Raw genomic sequence first — 25,233 nt, forward strand, 5'->3', positions numbered from 1 at the left:
CTTCATTTTTCTTCTGGTCTTGAATCTTCATCCTCAGATCTCAGGCTCTGAGTAGCGAGGAGTACAAGCATGAACTCCCTTCACCAGTGAGAACTTATATTCCCATGTAGATAAACCTGCAATGATCATAAAGTGAGATTAAGTAATCAACTTAAAACTCAATAGTTGGATGATTAATGACATTACCCATAAATTGTTTCATTCTTGATTTATAAAGTGTTAAACATCATTTTAATATAGTTTTAGCTCACATTGCATAGCTTTTTAACCTGTGAAAGGAAGATTATTTCTTTTAAAATAGGAATTACATCAGTTTACTTTCAATTTCCATTTGGTGCCTAGGGAACCTAACCTCAAAAAGATGGTGCATGTCTTTTAAAAAATATATACTAGAAAACAGCGTTTATAGTTACTTTAAAATACAGCATTTTCTGTAAGATTGTCTCATAACACTGACACTTGATGTATGCAATTGAAAACTATTTGTATTCTATTTGTATTACAGTAGTAGTATTTTGCATTTTGCAGTGTTTCTATGTCTCTAGGGGAAATTGGTTACTTTAGCAATGTCTTAAAACTTCAGAAAACCCCTTTATAAGTTTCACAGTTAGAATTCTGTGGGCACTTTGTAGCTCTTTAGAGCTAGCTTTTGTTAGACCTTGCATCTTTGCAAAGTTCCTTCCTTGTCACCAGACCACATAAAAATAACTTCAATTGTTTGAGTGAATCTAGATAACTTTTAAAAAACCAAGCTCTTAGTATTATATCTTTGCATTTGCTTTATATATGGCACTATTCAGCTTTCTCATAATTAAAGATCTCATGGACCATATTACAGACACACGCACACACACACACACACATACACATACACACACACACACACACGTTTGAGCTTGTATCTCTCTCTCTAGCTCGCTCTCTTTCTCTTTCTATCTCTCTCTCTCTCTCTGCTGCTTGAACACAGGGCCTGAGCCCTTTTGTTCAAGGCTAGCACTCTACCACTTTGAGCCATAGCTGCACTTTCAATTTTTTAGTAGTTAATTGAGCTAGTCTCACAGGGATTTTTTTCCTGCCTGGGCTGGCTTTGAACAGCGATCCTTAGATCTCATCATTGTAGGTAGCTAAGGTTACCAGCATGAGCCACTAGTACCTGCTGAACTTCTAAATTTTAAATCATTATTTTAAAATAAAAGGGAATCTGTCACCAATGGCTCACATTTGTAATCCTAGCTATTCAGGAGGCTGAAATCCAGAGAAAAACTTCAAATCATGGTGGTTATAACTAAATACTTACATAGAAGATTTTACTTTAATAATTTTAGGCTTCTTAATATACACCTAGATTTCTAGAAACTCTATTTCACTCCCCCTCCCCCCCTCGCCACCCTCCACTACTTGGTTTTGAACTTAGGATCTTGCACTTGATTGGCTGACTTGCTTGGCTGGTGCTCTGCCTCTTAAATCATGCCTTCCCTCTGGCTTTTTGTCAGTTATTTGGAGATGGAGTCGTATGGGCTTTTCTCCCCAGGCTGGTATTACAGCACTCTAACTCACAGTACTCAGCATTGCTGGCATCTCCTCTATATTGGTAGGTGGGAACTCTAATTCATGTGCTATATGTGGATGTGGGGACACTAGCCCTCTAGCAAGCACTCTACCACTGAGCCACCTTCCCAGTCCCTTAGTTTTCTAGTTCTTTAAACAAACCAGTGTCTTTAAACACGGTAAAAGCAAAACGAAAAATAAATCAGAAAATGATGGGGATTTGGGAAGGCTCAGAGGCTTTCTGCATAATACAAATTAAGGATTTGACTTCTACAGATCATTACTATTGTTTTTCTAGTATGTGGTTTGTACTCAGGACCTAACAATTGTTAGGTTGGTACTGTACCACAGGAGCCATGCCTCTGGTCTTGGTATTGCTGGTTAATTAGCTATAGAATCTTGTGAACTTTTCTACCTTTGTTGACTTCAAACTGATCCTCAGATCTCAACTTCCCGAGTACTTAGAATCACAGGTTTGATTCATCAATGACTGGCTTAGATGATTATTTTTGAATGTTAATATCCTCTTTTGCTTATGTAGTTAATATATTTTAAAATTGTTTTTATTAGTCAGATTCATTTGTGCAACTAATTTTATATGTTTACACTATATGAACATAAACTTAAACTATATTAGAGGATATTTTTATTACTTATGTATTAACATTTGAAAAGGAATATGTTGTTTTGCAGGGGAATGATCAGTGAACTTGTCAAATTTTTAGTGAGTGCCACTATTAAGAGCAAATATAATAGTCATAAACAGAGGAAAATTTTCAGTTATATGGCTTGAAAGTAGTTTCTATGCTGACCACCCTGTGCCAAATTTAATGAAAATCAGCATGATGTTGTAGCAGCTAGCATGTGAATGGTGCTATTATCTTCATGAGAGAGCTTCAAGTAATAGCTAGTAAACTAATATCTACATTACTCCCCTCACCTGAATCAGACACAGGCGTAGATCACAGTGAAAGTTCTCTTCCTTGGGAGTACCCTGTTTTCTCCGCGATAGTACACTGATTGTCTTCTTGCCAACTTAACATGGATGTTGATGCATGCACACTGACTGTCTCAGAGCAAGCGATGTGACCGGCAGCCTTCTGCAATGAGTGCATGAATAAGCTATGGGTCTGGCAATGTTGTGGTTGAGTATCTCAATGGACATAATTAAGATAAAGTAACTGTAAATTATGCTTTTGTATCTTTCTGTAAAAATCTCTCACCTTTTAAGCTAATTTTATCTCTCCAATTTTGGGTTTCCTCATAATAACCAAAATGCCAAACAACATTTATTGCCACAGAACTCGGTAGTATTCAGAAAAAATCATAATGGCATGTTCTTTGTTGCTATAATTTTAGCTCTTTTTAAAGTGAAATAGTTAAAAAATAATACAGTTTAAAAGTTTATTTTTAGCAACTTTAATTAATTAATTAATTACTTGATGAATCAAGATTGTATTAGGACTTGCATTCAGAACCTTGTGCTCTCACTTGGGTTTTTTCTGCTTATTTATGGTGTTCTACCTGTAGAGCCACAGGCCCAGCTGGTATTTACGGTGTTTGTTGTTCTCAGTTTTGCTTTTCTTGTTTTTCAAATTTTAAATTAGCCTTTTTTCCTTATTAAGAGTAAGGAGGAGGTAGCAATGCTCGATAGGAAATGTACTCATTACCTTATTCATGTAACTGTAAGCCCTCTGTACAGTATTTTTAAAATAAAAAACATATTAAAATACTTAAAAAAGAATTAGAAAGTAGCTGCAACAAAAAGGACATTTTAATCTGTCAGCAATGGAAAGATACTTAGCATTCTCTAAACGTGTATTAGAAGTTTTCACAGAAATACTTTTACTCGTAAAGTATCCTGCACTCACTCCTGCTCTTCAACTTTAGCACATTGCTTTTCTCCCCAAAGATTTTTCTTTCTAGCAATACAAAATTGTAAAACTATTTAGGAAAGGAAAACATTGAGTAGTGGTGGGAAGGTTGCATTTCTTACTGCCCCTGTATCCGGGCGTGGCCACTCCTTATCTGCATCACAGGAGATCCATTTTAAAGGGATTTGTCATCTTCACCACTGAGGTCATCTCTAATTTTTGGACTTTTTGTAGTGTTACAGTATAAGAGACCCCGAACTAGAAACTAGGTATCCTGCTTTTCTTTTCAAGGCCTATTTTTTGTACTATTCTATTTCCAAATGAAATAAATCTCACCTTTTTTTTTTTCTGATATGTGAAGACAATCTTCTTTAATCCTGTGCTAATTCCTGTTTGTTTGGCTACATTTCATCTGACTTATATTAGCTGGTCTTTTACGTAAATGCCTTTTTCTTCCCATTTAAAAGAGAAAAAGAGGCTCTCAAAGAGCCTATACCATTGGCTTAAAATGTAAAATATTTTTATGATATTACACATATAAAATGAAATCATGCAGTATTTATTTTTCTGAATCTGGCTTATCTCATTTATCATAGTGATTAGATCCTCCAAATCTCATTTCAAAATGATCTTTTAGTTCTGTGCTTGTATTACAATTTTGCTGTATAGCCTTGTTCAAAATTTTTCTGTCCTTGTTTATTTCCAAGCTAAAAGAATGTTGATGTCTGTTTACAAGAGAAATATTTAGAATTCTCTTTAAAAATACAAGTTTGTGTGAGATACTACTTAAATGGAGACTTTATAGACTCTATCGTCTCTTAAAAATATGCAAAAATCAGGTCGTTCTTTTTTGATGCAGGTTTGTCCTAGCCCAGGTGGCCTCAAACTTCAAATCCTCCTGCACCAGCCTTCCAAGTGCTGGTATGTGGCACTATTATGTCCAGCTTCAAAAATAGTTTTTAAAAATCTTTTACAACATGTATACAGTAGAATATTCTTCACTTTTAAACGTATATTGTGACTAATAAGGAAAAGATTGTTGAAGGAATTGTATACCAGTTCCCTCAACACAGGCAAACAAAGGAAGCAGCATGTAATTTCCTGACAAATATCTCCAAAGACTTTCTAATTACATTCTAATAAGGCATTTATATTTAGAAGATTAATTCACCCATTTTATGGTCCAACATTCATTCTATAACAACATTGGAGACAACATTGCTTAATTGTAAGATAGCATCAACAGAATAGATTTGAAAACCTGAATTTTCACATTTGAGCATTTCCACTAGGGTTTAAGACCTTTTCTAGACCTTTGATTTGCTATATACAAAAATATTCACATATGAAACACTTGCCAACAATTTCTTAATGTGCAATGTATTACATGATTCCATCTGTTTCTTCATATGAGTCTCAGGGTGCACACTTAGGGGGCTTTTCTTCTTTTAGTATTCAATTGATTTAATTAGGCAAGTCCCACTAATGTGCTAATTGGAAGACAGACTTTTTACCATTCACTTGAGATTAGATTGCTTTACGGAATCATAATTATTTTGATGGCTTGCCACAGTGAAATAGATGAACTGTGTACCAACTAAATTTTTAATCAGGTTAACTTTTCACCTTTGAATTCCTATGTAAATAAATTCTGTTGCTATAAGATTGTTTCTCAAAGCACCCTTTCCCCCCAATTATCACTATCTGTCCTAATATGTCATTTCTTTAACATTTCGTTGAATGTTTATGAAACAAAAGAAAGATGCAACAATGTTGATTAGACTGTTGGGAAATAGCAGTAAAACTTATATGGAAGCTCCATTGTAACTACAACTGTTTGCTGTATAAATTTTGAATATTTTACATAATAGTTATAGTTTCTGTGCATTTTTCTCCTATACTCACTTACCTGAACACAAAGTTCTTGAAAAAATACTCCTGTAATCTGGCTGTAGCCTAATTGCTGTGATAACATATAGGACTAAGAGATGAGTTTAGTCTTTCCAGGTGCTGTGGCAGAACCTAGAATGATTTTTTTTCCATTTATAATATATTATACCATTATTTTATATTATAACCAATAATTGCCAGTGTATTTGCATTTATTCCATAAAACATATTAGGCTCTGATCTTTTTTCTTTTTCTTAGCCCAGCATTTTAGAGGCCTTTGGTCTTTAGGGGAAAATGTATACAAAAATATGAAGCTGTGATGTAAATTAACATATCAGAAAAATAACACACCACATTTTAGAAGGATACTTGCATTCAAAATTCGGATAATTAAAAATTCATCTATTTTAGACCTAAGCATTCAGTTTTACTCAAGAGGAATATAAACAAATATCTGCACAGAAAAATGTATATGAACATTTATGGGCCATATTATTAACCAAAGCCCTCTTATTTACTCTAAACTGGAAAATTCGCAAATGTTCATTAAGTAGTGAATGATCAGCAGACTAGAACATCCGTAGGATGGAATATTTCTCAGCAGTTAACATGAATAAAATACATTGCCCTAGGTAGGCAGGTTCTATAACAAAATGTCATAGACTGGATGTCCAACAGGAATTCATTCCTCCACAGTCTAGACAATGGGATGTCTGAGGTTAAGGAGTCTTTGATATATCTTTACATGATAGACGGAGAGTGAGAAATATCTAAATAACATTGTTTTGTGTGTAATACATATATGAAAATATGTCAGATTGTATCTTTAAATAAAGCTTACAGGAAGTCATTCATATATAAAGTTTCAACAAAGTAGTCAGGGAGGTAAGAGAAATGAGTATGTGTTATAAAAAAAAACACCAGAAAACTTCTTCAATGATTTAAAAAAAAATACAGAAGTCAGTAAGAGAGTCATAGACATGAATTTATAACCCCAGGAAATGGTGGAGGCCATAATATGTTTCCAGTAGAATTTTGGATAACTAATTTTTATGTCAGATGCTCAAATGTTTTTAGTTATCCTTTTATTTTGATTGATGAGAGAATGCAGCTTACTTTTATTTGTTTCTGGTCTAAATTTCTGCAAGAGAAATTGACAGAACCTTTTAGTTCCTTTTTGCTATCTCAGTTTGTGCATATCCATTATTTTACTTCAATTATAATCTTATAGAAAAAATGTAGAGAAATACTTGAAGGAGAAACTTATTTGTGCCAGCCCTTGTTCTAGTGTGGCTTCTAAACATTACTCCCCTGTGGGAGAATTTTCTCTTCTGTGCCCAGTCCAAAAGGATAGATCCTTTTGCCTGCTTCAGTATTTAGCAAATACACGCATCATAATGCACCTATGATGAAGTTTAACTCTCTTGGGCTTTGTTCTTTCCTGCTAGTCTATGTGACCTTAAAAAGTTCTGCTAAATTCTTTTTCTTTTAAAATTAACTCATGACAAACCTATTCTTTTTTTAATTGTGAAAATACCATACAAAGGAGTTACAATTACATGGGCAAGATAATGAGTACATTTCTTATCAAGCATTGTTGCCTCCTCCTTTGTTCCCTTTCCTATTCCTTCCCATCCCCCCCCCCCTACATCTACCCCCCCAACAAAGTTGTAAAGTTCTATCCTTTTTTAAAAATTAAAAATGATCTTGAAGTAGTTGTACAAAGGAGGTGCCATATAACAAAGCCATTTATGAGTACAATGTATTTTGATCGTGTCACCCACTTCAACATTCCAACTCCCCTTTGACCCACTCTTTCCCTTACTTTTCTTAATTTTGTGGTATATACAATAAATTATTGACTGTAATCTTCCCTCCCCTCTTCATTCACTTACCTCTCTCCCCTTGGCCCCACCCCCTCTTGGATGTACCCATTTCCTAGAGTTGATTTTTTTGGGGTTTTGATCTAGTCTTTCTAAAAGATTATACTATATGAGCTCTCCATAGAGTCTATTATACTTCAGTTAATTCATTTGTAACCACTTGCATACTGCCCAACATGTTTACTTATAAATTTATAGGTATATTCTTTCCACCACAAATGTAACCTTTGTTTCTCTGGGTCTGGATTATTTAATATAATTTTTCCAATTTCCTTATGAATGTTACAGTATCATTCTTTCTAATAGGTAAGTAAAATTCCGTTGCATATATACCACATTTTCTTATTCTGTTAATTCATTGAGGGGCATCTGGGCTGATTCCATTTCTTGGCTATGGTGAATAGTGCTGCAATGAACATGATTGTGCTGATGGCTTTACTATAACCTTGTTTATGTTCTATTGGGTAAATGCCCATGAGTGGGATTATTGGGTCATAAGGTAGTTCTATGTTTATTTTTTGGGGAACCACCATATTGTTTGCCAGAGTGGTTGAACAAGCTTACCTTCCCACCAACAGTATATTACAGTTCCTTTTTGACAGCGTCCTCAGTATTTGTTGTTGTTTGGTAGTGCAAACCCATTCTTTGGATCTTGCTTTGACTTCATAAATGTGCACAGGAAAAAAAACACCTTACAATTTTTGCTTTCTTTTTGAAACTTACTGCATACAATTCACTTCTACAAATCTAAGATATTCTGAAAACTGTGCTTTTTTTAAAAAACCATTTCTGCAAGCTAATGCATAGATAGCAATGTTAAGGAAAAACGAAGTTGGAAGCAAAAAGTCACTTTCTGTCAATATTTCTCACAGGTTAAACGTACTAGAATAATGTAATTTAAAATTTGCATGTCACTTGAAACCTGTGAAGGCCTGCTTGGAACAGGACTTCCAAAAGGCAAAATGTCTGGAAGGCTGTGGTACAAGGCCATTTTTGTTGGCTATAAGCAGTGTCTCCCCCATTGTAACAATGAGATGTACAAGACACTATGTTGAAATGTTGAAATGATCTTGGCGGAGGAGGGGGTGATCAGGGGAGAGGAAGTAGTTGTGGAAGTGGGAGGGAAGGGATGGTAGGGGAAAAACAAAGGAGGAGGCAACAATGCTCTATAGGAAATGTACTCATTTTGGTGCTCATGTGACTGTAACCCCTCTATACAGTATTTGTACAATAAAAAAAAGTACAAAAAAAAAAAAAGCAGTGTCTCCGTAACCAAAGGGAACACAAGGCTCCCCTTAACATTGAAGGTGTTTATGCCTGAAGTGATACCAGTTTCTACTTGGCCAAGAGATAAGATAGGTTTATGTATACAAAGCAAAAACACCACAGTGACTCCTGGCAGCAAAACCAGAGTAATTTGGGGGAAGATAAACTCATGCCCCTGCAAACAGTGGCATGGTTTGTGCCAAATTCTGAAAGCAACCTTCTTGCTAAGACCATTGGACACAGCATCTGTGTGATGCTGTAACCCCTCCAGAACTTAAACCAATGGAAGTTAAATGAAGTAAATCTGTGCTCTTGTAAAAAATTTTGTATATTCAGCTCTACATATATGAAAAGCAAATATTGACATAACTTCAAGGGGAAAGAGACAAATTCAAAAGTAAAGATGAACCTATTTTACTCATCTAATTAAGGGAGGTATATTTTTATCTTTAGGAGTTGAAATAGAATAGGTCACCTTGTGATGTTATACATCAAGAAAAAGTGATTAATGATATTAATAACAAATATCAGGAATGAAAAGAACACAGGCACAGGTTCTAGAAGCAATAAACAAATAGCTAATTTTCTTAATAAACTTGAAATTTGAACTTTGGTGAAATGGACAGCCTTTACTGAAGAAAAGCATCTATAATTTCTATATTATTTTAAATGTCTGGCTTTCTACTAAAAGTGATTGCATATTTAAATATCAAGGAAATATGATCCAAATGCAGGGAATGAAGAGCAAGTATTTATGCAATATTGCAATTATTTCAAAGAATTAGGATAACTTATATGTTAGAAATGTAAAGTATGTAGGCAATACACAAAAAATTCCAGTAGATATAAAAAATACAGTAGATATATAAAAATACTTTATGGAGAGGTTACAGTTACATGAGCAAGATAATGAGTACATTTCCTATAGAGCATTGTTGCCTCCTCCTTTGTTTTCCCCCTACCATCCTTTCCCTCCCACCTTCACAACTAATGAATAAAAATTCATAAGTTACAATAACAGATGAAACATTCTTTATCTTTCCTTAGTAGATTTGAGATGACACAAGATAGGTATAGTGAACTACATGATCAACAGAGATAATTGAATCTGGAAAACAGAACAGGATTGAACTTCTGAGTAGTTTTTCAGTGCTGTGGTCTAGTGTCATGTATTCTAGCAAAGGTGTAATGGGAATTCCAGAAGATGGTATGAAGATGGAATGGTAGAAAAATATTATTTGGGAAAACTTAACAAATTTAATAAATAACATTAATCTACGGATCAAGGAAGCTTAATAAAGTTCAAGGATAATTGTAAATTGAATTCACACTTAAGACATATCATTTCAAAACTGGTGAAAGACAAAGAGAACATCCCGAAAGCAGCAACAAAAAACAGCTGTGGAAACAATGGAGGGCAGAAATTTGTGCAATAACGTACTCGAACTTCCCTATTATCCCAAATCCTGATAAGAATGTTAGGATGCCTTAGATTTACTTTTACTTTGCACTGAGGCATGTATTTTATTTGAATAGACATTTGCTGTCATTGTTTTCCTTGAGTTAATAATTCTTTGTTCTGTTTTTTCCCCCACTGTTACCTCTGAGAGGGAAACACGCCCGCTCACACTGCTGGTTCTCTCAGTGGTATGCAATTTTAAGTGTTCTATGTTTCTTTGAGTAATGAGTTGCCAACTTAAAGGCTACTAGCATTTAAGCCCATGACCTAGATTTGTGTCCTAGTTAAGAAAAATGAGATCAAGAAGATGAGAATCAGATATTTTTGGTTTTTGTGTTGAGACCCAGATTCTGCAGTATAGTATGTAGAACTTCCCATCATAATAACAGGATTAAATTACTGGTTATAAGAAAAAAAGAAGACATGAGAAATATCTATTATATTTACACTTCATGCCTCTTATCTTCTGTGATGTATAAAGGGATGGCAAGAGTTGTTCTTACCTACACATAGTATATTTTCCTGGCATGGTCTTCAGCTCATTTAGATAATGCATATAGGTATTTATATAATATTTATCTATTTATAGTTACATGAGTACATAGATATAAATGTACTATATAAATATACAGATGCCTACATATGATATATATATGATATATAAATATCATTTGAATTTCTTACTAGAAGTTTAATCTTAATCTTATTAATCATTAACCCAGGATTATTACTTAAAATATTAATCTCTTAGCCAGATAAAATATAAACTGAAGATAAGTAAGCAGAGGCCAGTAATATCAAGTAGACAAGCAGTGAATTTTAAGGGTAGCAGAAGCACATTATAGAAAGAGATGTTCATGAACAATGGTAGTGTTTACAAAAAGACGGGAGAGCTAGCTAATGTATTTGAATTCAAGGTGTTAATAAACTTTTCTAGATAGGAACAAATTATTATTGAAGAAAAGTAAATACTGATATAATCTTGTTTTTGTTGCAAAGCATTTTAAAACCCATGTGACCATTGCCAAACATATTAATTGGATGAAGTCTGAAAGAAAGCCTAGGCAGGGGCCACTCATGATTTATTTGGAATATTGTACTCTGTTCAATTTTCTTTTCACATTTTTGACAAAAGCAGCTCCAAAAGATAGAGAAGTCATCTACAGGAAATACTGCCACTATTGTTTATCCTTAGCTTCCCCTCACTAAATACACTCAATATAGGTAAGAAAAAAGCAGCTGCTGGGCTTTCTGAGTCGCCTTATCCACTATGACATTTGGTTTCCCTCCCTCTCTCTCTCTCATATTCTTCTTTGTGTGTTGATACCAAAGCTTAAATTCAGGGCCTTTTCCTCTTGCTCAGTCTTTTTGCTCACAGCTTGTTCTCTTCACTTCTGTAATTTTGCTGGTTAATTTGATATAGTCTCCAGGACTTTGTGCCCAGGCTGGCTTTGAACTGTTAAGAGTATCTCAACTTGAGCAGCTGGGATTATAGGTCTGAGTCACCAGCACCTGGCTCTGATCGAAACTTCGAAGTTACTGCCCTATTAATTCCAATACTGATTGTTTAGTCCTAGTTTTTATTTGCATTCAAATAAAATAAAATAAATTCAGCTAATTCTATCCCAACCCCACCCATCTCATCAAGTTACCTGGTTCTGTTTTTCACATTTGTACCTTGAATATTATGACTGTATTTGTGTACCCTTCCTCTCTCCATTCATCTGGCCCTCCTCTCAAGCGTGTTTCAGCTCCTGGCATTCATTTTGTTAAATTAAGACACTGTTTACTTGTTAAGTTTTTCACAGGAGTTACAACATTGAAGTCCTCCCTTGTGTATAAGAAACTTTAGTCAATTTGTGAATAGGTGTGTGTAGCCCTATGTATGTTCATGTGTTTTTATAATTTAGATCTAACTTCCACATATGAGAGCCCATACTCCATTTGCCTTTGAGTCTGACTTACTTCACTTAGCATGTTTTTCCCAAGCCCATCCATCTCCCTATAAGCGATAAATTATTTTTTCTGATGATTTGAGTAGAATTCAAATCTCTCTCTTTCTCTCTCTCCATATCTATCATAGTTTCTTAATCCATTTATCCATTTTAAGGCATCTGAGTTGTTTCCACAAATTATCTATGGTGAATAGTGCAACATTGTACATGTATGTGAAAGTATCTTTACTATAATCTAACTTGCATTTTCTGGAGAAGTGCCCGAGAGTGGTATTGATGGATCATAGGGTAGTTCGTTCTTTCTTTCTTTTTTAATGAAATAAGGCACAATGTTTAATAAGGCAAAATTCACATGGAAGATTAGTTAATAGAAGATTACAATGTTTTGATGTCTTGGAGGACATAGGAAGTACTCAGGTAGTTTACATATTCTTTTTAAAGAATTTACCATTATAAGGTAACATTTACATTTTTTTTTCTTGTTTGATGACTTAAAAAATCTCTTGAAGAAAATTGTTTGGAAGTGTGTGTTTTGGAAAGACACTGAATGGATTGATGGATTAATTAGTCAATGTCTCCTCATAGCACATTTTTTCTAATAGAGGCAGCTCTCTCTGATGCACTTGCTCTGACATTGCATCTGACATTGTAAGAAGGCCTTCACCAAATGATTATCAGCTGCCATCCCAATGTTCTTATTTTCTCTAGCCTTCTTCCCCTGTCCTTACAAACCACCATGTCTTCAGTGTTCAGGTATAACAACAGAAAATAGAGTAGGACAATGGGTGAGAGGGTGGTTTCATAAAAGGAAATATTTCCTATTTGTCTCTCAGCATTCATTGAAGGATCAAAGTTCTGAGTTCCTTCCATAGTTCTGTACTTCAGGAATCAAGACTTCCCTTTGTGACCAGAACCCATCTTTTAAATTGAATTTGTCCCTTGAGAACTCCATTTCCCTCTCTGTTGTGCCAGCATGAAGTCTTTCCCATCTCTTACTATTTTCTAAAAAAGAAAAGGAAAGAAAAGAAAAAAATAACTAAGGACACAGGGTAGTTCTATACAGGTTTTTGAGGAATCTCCAAACATCCTTTCATAGTGGTTGCACTAGTTTACAGTCTCATAAGTAGTATAATAAGGTTACTTTCCTCTTACATTCCCACAAGCATTCGTTATTGTTTGGATTCTTGTTGGCCATTCTTACTAGAGTGAGATGGAATCTCAATGAGAGAATAAGGGAAGGGGTGACATTAGTCAAGATACATTGTATTCATAAAATGATCCATTGAATTGGAACTTCTTTTTTTTTTGAATTGGAACTTCTTTGTACAAGTACTTATAGGTAATAAAAGGTGAAAAGTTTAAGAAAGGAAATTAGCTTTTCTAGAATAGTAAGATTTGCTTAATAGTTCTGTAGAATTAGGCACAGTTAAATAAGGCACTTATTTTAAGTCTTTTAATCATTATAATAACCCTATCATATAATAACTATGATTTTACTCCCCCAAAAGAAACTTAGGGTTACAAAAGTTAAGTGGTTTGCCTAAGGTTTGCTAGTTTACAGCAGATATTTGTAATGCATAGTAAACCATAAAATTCTCCAGTCTACAATGAAATCATTAAAATTTATACAGTTTGGCCATTATACATAATAAAGGTGAACAAATTTCAAAATAATGAGAAAAAAACTTAAAATTTTCATTGAGATAATTGGCTAATGGTTGAGATAAGTAGCTAATGGTTGAAGACATTAACTGTGTAATAAATATATAGCATAGTATTTAATTGAGAATTTTTATTATACTTAATATCCATACTGATTCTTGTTGATTAAAATATAAATAATTGGAGACCATATAATGACTGTAAGTGATGAAAAGAGAAGTCTTTTAATTTAATTGGAACTTATTAAAAATGAAATAACCATTTTGAGGAATAAATAATGCTATCCTAATACAGAAAAGCAAGAGTAGTTTGTTGCTTATGATGAAGAAAATAATTGCTGTTCTCATTACTGTAAGAAATGCCATTTTCATTATTTAACTTGAATATGAAATATTTGCTCTCTATATTATGAAATCTGTTTTCTTTAAATGCTTGTAGTGGGGCTTAACTCAAGAACTTGCATTGTGTTTTTCTTATAGCAGATGCTCTTCTATGTGAACAATACTTCCATTTCCAGCTTTTTGTTAGTCAATTGGAGATAAGAGTCTCATATATTTATCTGCCTGGGGTGGCTTGGAATCTTGATCCTCAGATCTCAGCCTCCTGAGTAGCTGGGGTTATAGGCATGAGCGGTCATTCACCAGTGCTTAGCATAGTAAAATTTTTTTAAAATAAAGAATTTGGTCCTGAATTTCATAATTCTGTTAATTTTTGACTTTTGACAAGTGAAGTTATGTTTTTCCTCACAAGAATGTAGATTTGGGTGATCTTCATTAAAATTTTTATTATGATAATTAATGAAAGGCTTCATTAAAATTTTTATTATGATAATGAAAGGCTTTTGTTTTTTCTACTTATAATGTTGTTGAGTGTGAATGTCTATGCAATATCTACTTGGATATTTTTCAAGTATAGTATATTTATACTTATCTGCTAACATTTTTTCTAGGTTTTACCAGCCCCTGGCAGTTATGAAGTTCATAAATCATATGAGATGTCACAAATTAAGCGTAAATACATGCCACCTCGAAGCAGTATAGCTGAAAAAAATCAGTCCTCCTTTCTTAGTGGAACTCCTCGATACCAAGAAAAAACAACGGAGGGACCAGGTAAGTGTAGATTATTCTTTAAAGTTTATAGGGAACAATCCAGAGTTTCCATATTAAAATACATACTTAGAAACAGTTACATTGACCACACCTCTCTAAGAGAATAGGACAAGCAAAACAAAAGCCCCAAACCTGTGAAACAAAGTATTTTATGAAAAGATTTAATATATTCTTTCTTACTTTTACCAAAAGGAAGTTTTACTAGTAATACTAAAAATACTGAAGATATTTGGGATTCATCCTATTAAACAAAAACCTAGAAGTTTTTAATTAATTAATTATTTTTATCTTTTGCCAGTTGTGGGGCTTGAACTCTGGGCCTGGGTGCTGTCCCTGAGCTCTTCAACTCAAGGTATGTGCTCTACCACTTGAGCCACAATGCCACTTCTGGTTTTCTGGTGGCTAATTAGAGATAAGAGTTTCATGGACTTTCCTGTCCAGGCTGGCTTTGAACCATGATCCTCAGATCTCAGCCTCCTGAATAGCTAGGGTTATAGGTGTGAGCCACCAGTGCCTGGTTTAAGCCAGAAGTGTAAACATGCAAAATTTGTAAGAGAGACACTTTGTCCTGACTTGGCCAAATCAGTACCATACAAGAAAATTATGACCCTTACATAGAATAATTTTTATTTTCTCAGATATTAAAAAAGCAAGTAATTGAAGAAGGTAAATGTTTACTTGAGTCCTGACACTGGGGGCTCACACCTGTAATCCAAGCTACTCAGGAGGCTGTGATTTGAGGATTGTGGTTTGAAGCCAGCCTGGGCATGAAAATCCATGAGAATCTTATCCCTGTTACCACCAAAAGAGCTGAAAGTAGAGCTGTGGCTCAAGTAGTAATATACTAGCACAGAGCAAAACAACAAACAACAAATAGAAACAACTCAGGGACAGTGCCCAGGCCTTGAGTTCGAGCCCTAGGACTGGCACACATACACTGAGAGGGATCTAAAATTCTGCAAGTAATTTTGATTTTTCAAATTAAGATTAATTCAATTATTAGTATTCTTGGTCTAAAAATGAATGTAACAATTTTCTATGATAATGAAGATAAATCAATTAGTATAGTACAAGGAAACTAGATAGAGAAGAGGGACAAAATAGTTTGCAACAACCATTTGCAGAAGTATTACTACTAAAAAACCAAATTGCTAAAATGAATCTTAAGAGAATCTGAAGAAAAACATGATAAAAACAATCTTTTCCCCAGAGTTTTAAATGACAAACGAAAATCAAAACAAAAGAGAGAATACACCTGTAAAGAGCAAATACTACTCTTTGGAGAGCCTGAGACCCATAAAGACTTGCTTTATTTTTTATCTTTTAAGAATAGATTAGAATTTTCAGCTACAAAATTCATTTTCAGTTGAAATTTGATTCTGCTTATTTTCATTTTCTTCTCTTGTATTAGTCTACCATTATTGATTTATCTGGGTGGAGCTGTATAAAGCTTGTGCTTGTGGTTATACCTAAGTATATGGTCACTCAGAAATGGTATAGGGAAATTATCTCTTTGAAGTCGTAGCACCACGCACAGCCAATTATATAAGTGAATGTCCATATCAGAGGCTCTTGAAATAGATGGAGTTTTGTAGTTGTTTCCTGAAGTTTTCTTTCTCTGCCTCTAATCTCTCTGTAAAAAGTTGGGTAGACAGAATATGTGTGTAATTGGTGTTCTAACACATCCTTACTTCAGTATTTAGTCCATGGCAAGCAAATTTGCTGTTTCATTAATTTCTACTTTTCAGAGATGAGGTAATATTTATTTTTTGACTCTCATAAGGATATAAAAATTGACTAACACTATATTTTCAACATTTTCAGAGTCCCTAAACCTCCTTAGAAGTACAAAATCTTATAAGTGAAACATGTCTCTTTATGCTAAGCCAGTGCTACATTAGAGAAGACTTGGGGAGATGATAAGCATGTTTTCATTATAGACAGTGATTATTTGAAATTAAAGACATGTGGTAGTCAAAGTCACTATTCAAATACAGAAGAAATGGCTTGCTAAAGAAAGAGGTTATTAACATTTATTAACCAATGGTTATTGTTAATATCAGAAATTTATCAAATTTGTCATCCTGAATCTTAAAACCATCTAAACTTCAAAGGAATGATAACACAGATCCCACATTCCTCTATAATCAATACTTTAGAAAAAACAATAGGGACTTCTTATGCTATTACCTGATACCATGATGTATGAAATTTGATTTCTTCTGACATATGTAGTTATTACAGTAATTATAAAATTGCTCATTGTTTTAAATTTAATCTACTGTCTTAAGCTATTCAGTCCAAAATATACATCTCACATAGACTTAATATAAGTTCCTAAGGAAATTTAATTATATCTAGGTTTCATTTTAGTAAGTGAAAATTAACTTTCATTTGTACTAACTCTGTGAAGTCAATTCAGTAAAGGAAGGAGAATATTGAAATGTAATATTATCAACTGTCTAAATTAATTCCTAATTTTTAATTGATTTTTTTACTTAGGTTATTAGATTTTGTTATTGATCAGTATGATAGATTTTTATTCTTTTTAATGTACATGCATGAATACAGGTTTTTCTCTATAAAGTGAAAATATTTTCAGTTGTTAATATCTAATTTGTTAATAGTCAAATACTTTGATTAAAATCATCATTAATAATGAGGTGATTTGTGGTATTTTATTTTTATTCTTTTTTTGTTGTTGTTGTTGGTCACAGGGCTTGAACTCTGGGCCTGGGCATTGTCCCTGAGCTCTTCAGTTCAAGGCGAGTGCTGTACCACTTGAACCATAGTGCTACTTCAGGTTTTCTGGTGGTTAGAGAGTCTCATGGACTTTCCTGCCTGGGCTGGCTTTGAACTGTGATCCTCAGATCTTAGCCTCCTGAGTAGCTAGGATTACAGGTGTGCCACTGGTACCTGGCTGATTTGGGTATTTTCTGTGTAGTGCTTATGAAAGTTATCCTTTAGTATCCTACATTTTTACAAATAAAGTAGGAAGAATCTACCCTATTTGTCATTTTACCATTGTAATTTTATTTCATTTTAATATAAATTAAAACACCTTTCCTGTTAAATGTAAATTTCCTTATTTATAAAATAAAATGATTTTTAGTACTTTGTGTACATATACATGTACAGATAAATGAAATCGTGAGACTTAATTTATGCATTATGATATGCATACTTGTTATTTGAGTCCCTTACTTAATAGAATTTTAAAAAATGCATGTTATTATCTTTGTATCCAGATATAGAATAATTAGTAAATTAAATGGATTACTAGATAGATTTGTAGATAAAATTGTTTAAGAACAGAAGTTGGTAAATATAAGAACATCTTATAATAGGATATTTATTCACTTGTTCAACATTTTATTTATCTCATTATTTTTTGTTTATGACAACATTTTATAGCCTTGGATTTATTTCAAATTACTTTAGAACTTTAACAAAAGAAAATTTTTCTTTGACTGCAAGTATGTAAAAAGGACCAAAATAAAACTCATTTTCATTAGTCTAAATTAAAGAGGGAAATAGTGTATTTGCAATCAGTATGCTGTATACTATTAAATGTTGTGTAACCAATAAGAACACATTAGAATCATTTAATGAAGAAATGATTAAATGAAGTGTATCACATTATAAAGCAATCTCCTTTTATTACACCAACTTTTATTCATGGATATGTAAATGATATTGTGAATGATCCAACTCAGGTAAAGTGAAATTATTAAGTGGAAAAGTACTCACACATCCCCTATATTGTTCTTTTTTAGACATTTAGAGAGAAAATGTTCAGTAAATTTCAAAAGCAAATACAGAGGAAAATTGGGGGCCTTCATTCAATCAAGGTTAAAGTACAAATTTCTGTCAAGGTTTCTTGAGGCTAACTTTACAGAATGTTTCAAATATACATGTTACTTGACCTCAACATTCTACTTTTTGGGATTATCCACATTTAAGCATCAATGATATCTCAAAAAACATTAATAATGAAACTTTAAAGAATCCTTAATGGAAAGAAAAAAAATGTAGTTCATTTTGATACATCAATTATTATTAGTAATATTGTATATTTTATAAATCTGTGAAATCTTGGTAAAAAGATAGGATTCATCTATTTAACTGATTGACAAATTAGAGAGCCTCTTCATATCAAGTACTCATTTAATGATATGTAATTCAACAGTGAACAAAACAAATATTCCTATTCCTTAGCGTTTAGGTATCAGAGATATTCAGTAAATAGCTGAAGAACTACATGAAGAGATTAACAGAAGAAAGAGGAAGGCAGGCAGGAAGTTAGGAGTTTAAAAGTGCCATGGACAACAATGCTTGATAGGAAATGTATTCATTACCTTGCTCATGTAACTGTAACCCCTCTGTACAGTATTTTTACAATAAAAACTAATTAAAAAATGCCTTGGAGTCAAAGCCCAGCACAATAAGTACCAGAAATGGGTACTTGCAAGAAGGGAGGATGTGGCCATAAGGAGCTGGGTAGAAGAAAGAGAGGGTAAGGTGGGAGGAGAGAATTAATTGTATGTATCACCGAATTGAGAAATCCATGGGAGTGAGTGGGTGAAGATGTTGAAGTGATGATACAGATCAAGATGTAGTGTATACATAAACTCCTTTGTCAAATGGCAGAAATTCAGTGCATAACCTAAAATTTAGAAATGTGAGGGAAAGGGAGTGGATTGGGAAGAGTGGGTGAGAAGGTTGAAAAGGGTGACATTGATCTAGATGTACTGTCTTCATAAACTGCGTTGGTGAATGGCAACTCCTTTGTACATGTACTTAAAGGTAATAAAACATTCAAAAACTGCCATGGAGAAAAGTAGAAAAATTGGATTGAGTTATCAGTTATTAGAGAAGGGCTCACTGAGAAAATAACACCTGAGCAGCTATGTAAGGCTTATTAGTACTTCATTTTTATTTTGCTTTCCTATTTTAAATTTATTTGCTCTATATGAACACACGTTGTCTTACAGTAAATAAAATGTGTTTAAATAATGTTAATTTCAAAATAAAATATATACATTTTAAAAGATTGAATTATTTTTCTGTTTTGCTAGATTTACTAAAATGCCATGCTATTTCAGATGGAGCTTACCAATCTATTACTATACCACTGGTAAGGATGAACTCAGAAACATTTCTAGAAATGGAATTGCTATGGCAAACAGTTACTGTAGTTTTATTTTGACAGATATTGTTAAATTGACCTCTAAAGATTAACAGCAATTTTGAGGGTGGGCAGAGGGATTAGTTAAGTAATAGTATTTTTAAATTTTTGAATGAAGATAAACGAAGTTTAGAGCACATTTCTATTAGATACAAAAGATGATTGATAGTTTCATCAATGCACTGCATGTAGACAACAATCTTAGGGTAAATCCATCAGGTACTGAGACTCATTTCGCTGTGAGAGTATAGATCATTTCTAATGAAAATAATATTGTGATTTCTGCATCAGATTCCCGTAAGAAATTATTTTAGGAAACAAATATAATTTACCTTAGAAGCTAATTGAACATATCCCATGAAGACTGTTTTGTTCACTTCTTCCATAAACATAAGTTATACCTTTGATATAAAATCATTGTAGTGTGAAAACTAATTATTTCTTCTATTTTCTCAGTGACTTGTATTATTCTTGCTTCTGCAGTACCATAAAGCTTATCAAAATGCTTTTCATTCTTCTGGTGTGCTCTTGTTTGTTTGCAATAAATGTATAATTTTAAAAGTTGTTTTTCTATACCATCCAGAAATATTTCTGAGCTAGTAAAATGCCAGTGTAGATCAGAATCAATCAGTTTAATTTGGGGAATTTAGTTCGTTGTTTAAAAATCTTCGTTAAAAATGACAGAAATTTTGTCCTGGAAAATGACAATCCCTATTTAAATGTGTTAGGGTACCTTTAAATACATCTCAAGTAAAATTTCCTTGTGCACAATTAGAGAATGTTTGTATTGGTTAATAAGCTTGCATTATTAATGAATATGTACCAAACATTCTATGGAGATTGCTAGTATTCTGAGTTACAATGACGCAGGCCATCCCTTTCATCATTCTTCCCCTATCCCACCCAACCCAACCCTTCCCCTCCATTTTTTAATTTCATAGGATACGCATTGTATTTTATAGCTGCGTTCTTCCCCTTCTCTTCATTTATCTACCTTCCTCCTTTTGGCCCTAGCTCCATCTTTCAAGTACCAGTTTCCTGGTTTTTATCTGTTGGATTGTGAGTTAGTCTTTCTAAGGAATTGTACTATTTGAATTCTACCCTACAAATACCATATTTTGATTTAATATACTTTGCACATTTGCATTCAACTCTGATGTGTTTACTTATACATTTATTAATTAGTTCTAGCTTTAGTTGGAGAAAACATGTGTCCTTTGTCTCTTAGGGCCAGACTTAACTCACTTAACAGTTTTTTTTTTTTTCCAGGTTCATCCATTTCTTTGCTAATTTTTGGGATTGAGCTTGAGTGTGATATATGTTGTTTTAGACATGCTACATGTGAGACTGTATTCAAATTTTAAATTGCTATGTGGATTGATTAATGCACAGTTCAGAGAATTATCTGGGTTGAATATTAAAATAGAGAATTATTCCATTAAATACAGATGTCATTAAATTCATGATTGTATTGAAGCTTCTAAGGAGAACATATTGATCAATAGGAAAGAGATGTTTTCATTAAGACTGGTGTCTGAGAGCAGTACATCTTTCAGATGTTTGCAAAGGGAAAAGGAACCCCCACAGCTTAGACATATATTTGTGTGTGGTTTTTCTTTTTTAGGTCTCATGGTCAAATCCAAATCCTTGTTTTAGTGATCTAGAAAAAATATTGTTCAAATAACTTTAGTTCATTATATAAAATAATCACAAGCAACCTCTTAGATACACTGATTTAAAATAACTTCCAAGTCTTCAGTTGTATGTGGAATAAGTTATAAACATTACTTACAGAAATGTTTCTCTAAGTTTAATGTAAATATTTGTCTTAAGAGTGTTAGTATCTTTGTCAGCTAATATAAAATATCCAAGTAGGAATAAATGGCTGAATCCCATGATTCAGCATAACAAATTTGCACTTCATTTGAACTTCAGACCATTACAAATAAAGAGTTGGTAATATATAAGGAAGTAAAAATGCATATACACAAAAGATGATTTAAGATTCATATTTATATTCTTAGTAATTGCCAATATCTAATGGTTAGCAAGATAAATTAGTATTTATTTTTGTGTTTTCACACTGCATTTAACTATGTAGGACTGTGACATTTCTTGGTAATATTTTTTCAATGTTTGATTCAAATTTTCCAGTTTAGTAACTTTCATTTACCTTTTTTGGTCCTAAAAGAGGCATGCTATTTTAAAGAGAGAATAGATGAATACATAAGTTGGTACTTGTTTGTAATAATTATTTGTGCGGAAAAATAAGTGTTGTTGCAGCACTTTTTTATGGAAGTTGTAAGATTTTAAAAAAAAATAATTTTAAGCTTTTGGTTGTTTTTCTTTTTGCCAGTCCTGGGGCTTGAACTCAGGGACTGGGCGCTGTCCATGAACCTCTTTGTGCTCCAGGCTAGTGCTCTACCACTTGAGCCATAGCACCACTTCTGGCTTTTTCTGAGTTGTTTATTGGACTTTTCTGCCTGGGCTGGCTTCGAACAACAGTCCTCAGATCTCAGCCTCTTGAATAGCGAGGAGTACATGCATGAGCCACCAGCACTGGGCCAAGTTTAAACAACACAACAAATCAAAGAAAGGTTGAACAAATGGAATTGTATGAAGTTGCAGAGCTTCTACATGGCAATGGACATAGCTAACAAGATCAATAGAAAACCCACGGATTGGGAGAAGATCTTCACTAGCCATACAACGGACAAGGGTCTCATGTCTAAAATATACTTGGAACTCAAAAAATTAAACCCCCCAACAACAAATCCTCAAAGAAACAACTGCCCAATAAATAAATGGGCGAAAGACTTAAAGAGAAACTTCTCTGAAGAAGAAAGAAGGATGGCCAATAGACACATGAAGAAATGTTCAACATCCCTAGCCATAAAAGAAATGCAAATCAAAACAACATTGAGATATCACCTCACCCCAGTTAGAACGGCAAAAATCAAGAACTCTAACAACAACAGATGCTGGAGGGGATGTGGACAGAAAGGAACCTTACTTCATTGTTGGTGGGAATGTAAACTTGTTCAACCACTTTGGAAAGCAGTATGGAGGTTCCTCAAAAGACTTCACATAGAACTCCCCTATGACCCAGCAATCCCACTTTTGGGCATTTACCCAAATGATCACAAACAAGACCACACTAAAGCTACCAGCACAACAATGTTTATTGCAGCATTATTTACCATAGCTAGGATATGAAACCAACCCAGATGCCCCTCAGTAGATGAATGGATCAAGAAAATGTGGTATATATACAAAATGGAATTCTATGCCTCCATCAGAAAGAATGACATTGCCCCATTTGTTAGGAAATGGAAAAACTTGGAAAAAATTATATTAAGTGAAGTAAGCCAGGCCCAAAGAAACATAGGTCCCATGGTTTCCCTTATTTGCAATATCTAGTATATGTATGAGTCAAGCGGAAAAGGTCAGATAATGTGATGTCAGGAAAATGAACCCTTAGATATGTATTTTAATGTTTTTTTCTTTCATGCATGTGTTTCTAACGCATTTATAAGATTATCTCTTTGTTGCTTTGTATGTCCCTCCCCCACAGTATAACCCCTGCTTTCACTATATTTGATGTCAGTATAATTTGTGGAGGAGAAGGGGGAAAACCAGTTGTTTAAGGATACAGGTGGACCTGTTGCAACAATGAGAAGTACAAGTTCTCATGTCCAAAACGAGCTTTACAACGTCGGTGCGGGGGTGGAGGGGTGGGGGGGAAGGAGAAGGATTGGGATTGGGGGGGAGGGGGCAGGCTGGGAAGGGATGTGAAGGGTAAACCAAAGGAGGAGGCTGCAATGCTTGGTAAGAAATGTACGCATTATCCTGCCCATGTAATTGTAACCCCTCTGTACAGTATGTTCACAAATAAAATAAAATTAAAAAAAAAAGAAATGCAAATCAAAACAACATTGAGATTCCACCTCACCCCAGTTAGAATGGTTATAATCAAGAACTGGATTGTTGGTTGGAGTGTAAACTTGTTCAACCACTTTGGAAAGTAGTATGGAGGTTCCTCAAAAGACTTCACATACAGCTCCCCTATGACCCAGCAATCAATCCCACTTTGAGGCATTTACCTGAATGATCACAATCGTACTAAATCTACTAGCACAACTATGTTTACTGCAGCATTATTTACCATAGCTAAGATATGGAACCAACGCAGATGCCCCTCAGTAGATGAATTGATCAAGAAAATGTGTTATATATACACAATGGAATTCTACGCCTCCATTAAAAAGAGTAACATTGCCCCATTTGTTAGGAAATGGAAAGACTTGAAAAAAATTAAGTAAAGTAAGCCAGGCCCAAAGAAACATAGGTCCCATGGTTTCCCTTATTTGCAATAACTAGTATATGTCTGGGACAAGCAGAAAAGGTCAGATAAGATGATGTTAAGCAAAATGAACCCCAAGATAGGGACACAGGTGTTTTTCTTCTTTCTTGCTATTGTTTCTAACATATTTATGGTGCCACATGATTTCTTTGTTGCTCTGTATGTCCCTCCCCCATGGTATAACCCTGTTTTCATTGAGTTTGATCTTGGTATAATTTGGGGAGGAGTAGGGAAAAAACAAATTGTTTAAATAGGGATACGGGTTGACCTATTGCAACAATGAGATGTAGAAGATGCTATGTTGAAAAATGAACTTTACAATTAAGACCAGAGTGGGGGGGAGCTTGGATAGGAGAAATGTAGTTAACGGTGTGAGGGAAGGGATGGTTGGGGAAAAACAAAGGAGGAGGCAACAATGCTTGATAAGAAATATACTCATTACCTTTCTTATGTAACTGTAACTCCTCTGTACAGTATTTTCAGAATAAAAAAATTATTAAAAAAGAAATAAAAGTATTTTGGTTTTCTTGTATAATAAATTTTTTTTCACTAAATGGAGATTGAACCTAGGCCCTTGCTCATAGGAGGAAGGTACTGTGCCACTTGAGTTAACACTCCCCCAGCTCTTTTATTTTTATTTTGTTTTTGAGATGAGTTCTGTCATAATTTTAAATATAAAAATAGCTTTCTGGATCATTACATTTAAACATGGAATAATGGCATAATATTTAAATTAGTGCATTTCTCACCATGTTTTATTGTGAGATGCATGTGTGCTTTAATGTTATATTTTATTTAGATCTATCAAGTCAACATAGGCTTATTGAATAGCTTGTAACTTGACAGTAAGATCTATGGCTGTTCATATGTGTATTCCAGAGCCTGGTTGATGGGGATATGGGCCTTAGGAGATAGAAAATATCATATATTCACGCACTTAGATAATTTTTCCTGTTTGTTTAATGTGATTGTTGATTTAACTCTTTATGTGACAATATAGTCCGTTTTTGTGATAACAAGAACATTTTGGTTATT

The 25,233-nt window shown here is 33.8% G+C and overlaps 1 protein-coding gene across 1 annotated transcript in view; it reads left to right on the top strand.

The window, feature by feature from the left end:
* Stpg2 (sperm tail PG-rich repeat containing 2) overlaps window positions 1-25,233 on the top strand; it is a 242,143-nt gene that overhangs the window by 64,728 nt on the left and 152,182 nt on the right. The window contains exon 13 of the mRNA XM_042701598.1: window positions 14,488-14,647. Coding sequence (XP_042557532.1) covers window positions 14,488-14,647 — 160 coding nt within the window. The remainder of the gene's footprint in view (window positions 1-14,487; window positions 14,648-25,233) is intronic.

The sequence above is a fragment of the Dipodomys spectabilis genome, unplaced genomic scaffold (assembly GCF_019054845.1).
Source record: "Dipodomys spectabilis isolate Male_0828 unplaced genomic scaffold, ASM1905484v1 ptg000297l, whole genome shotgun sequence".
Classification (NCBI taxonomy): domain Eukaryota; kingdom Metazoa; phylum Chordata; class Mammalia; order Rodentia; family Heteromyidae; genus Dipodomys; species Dipodomys spectabilis.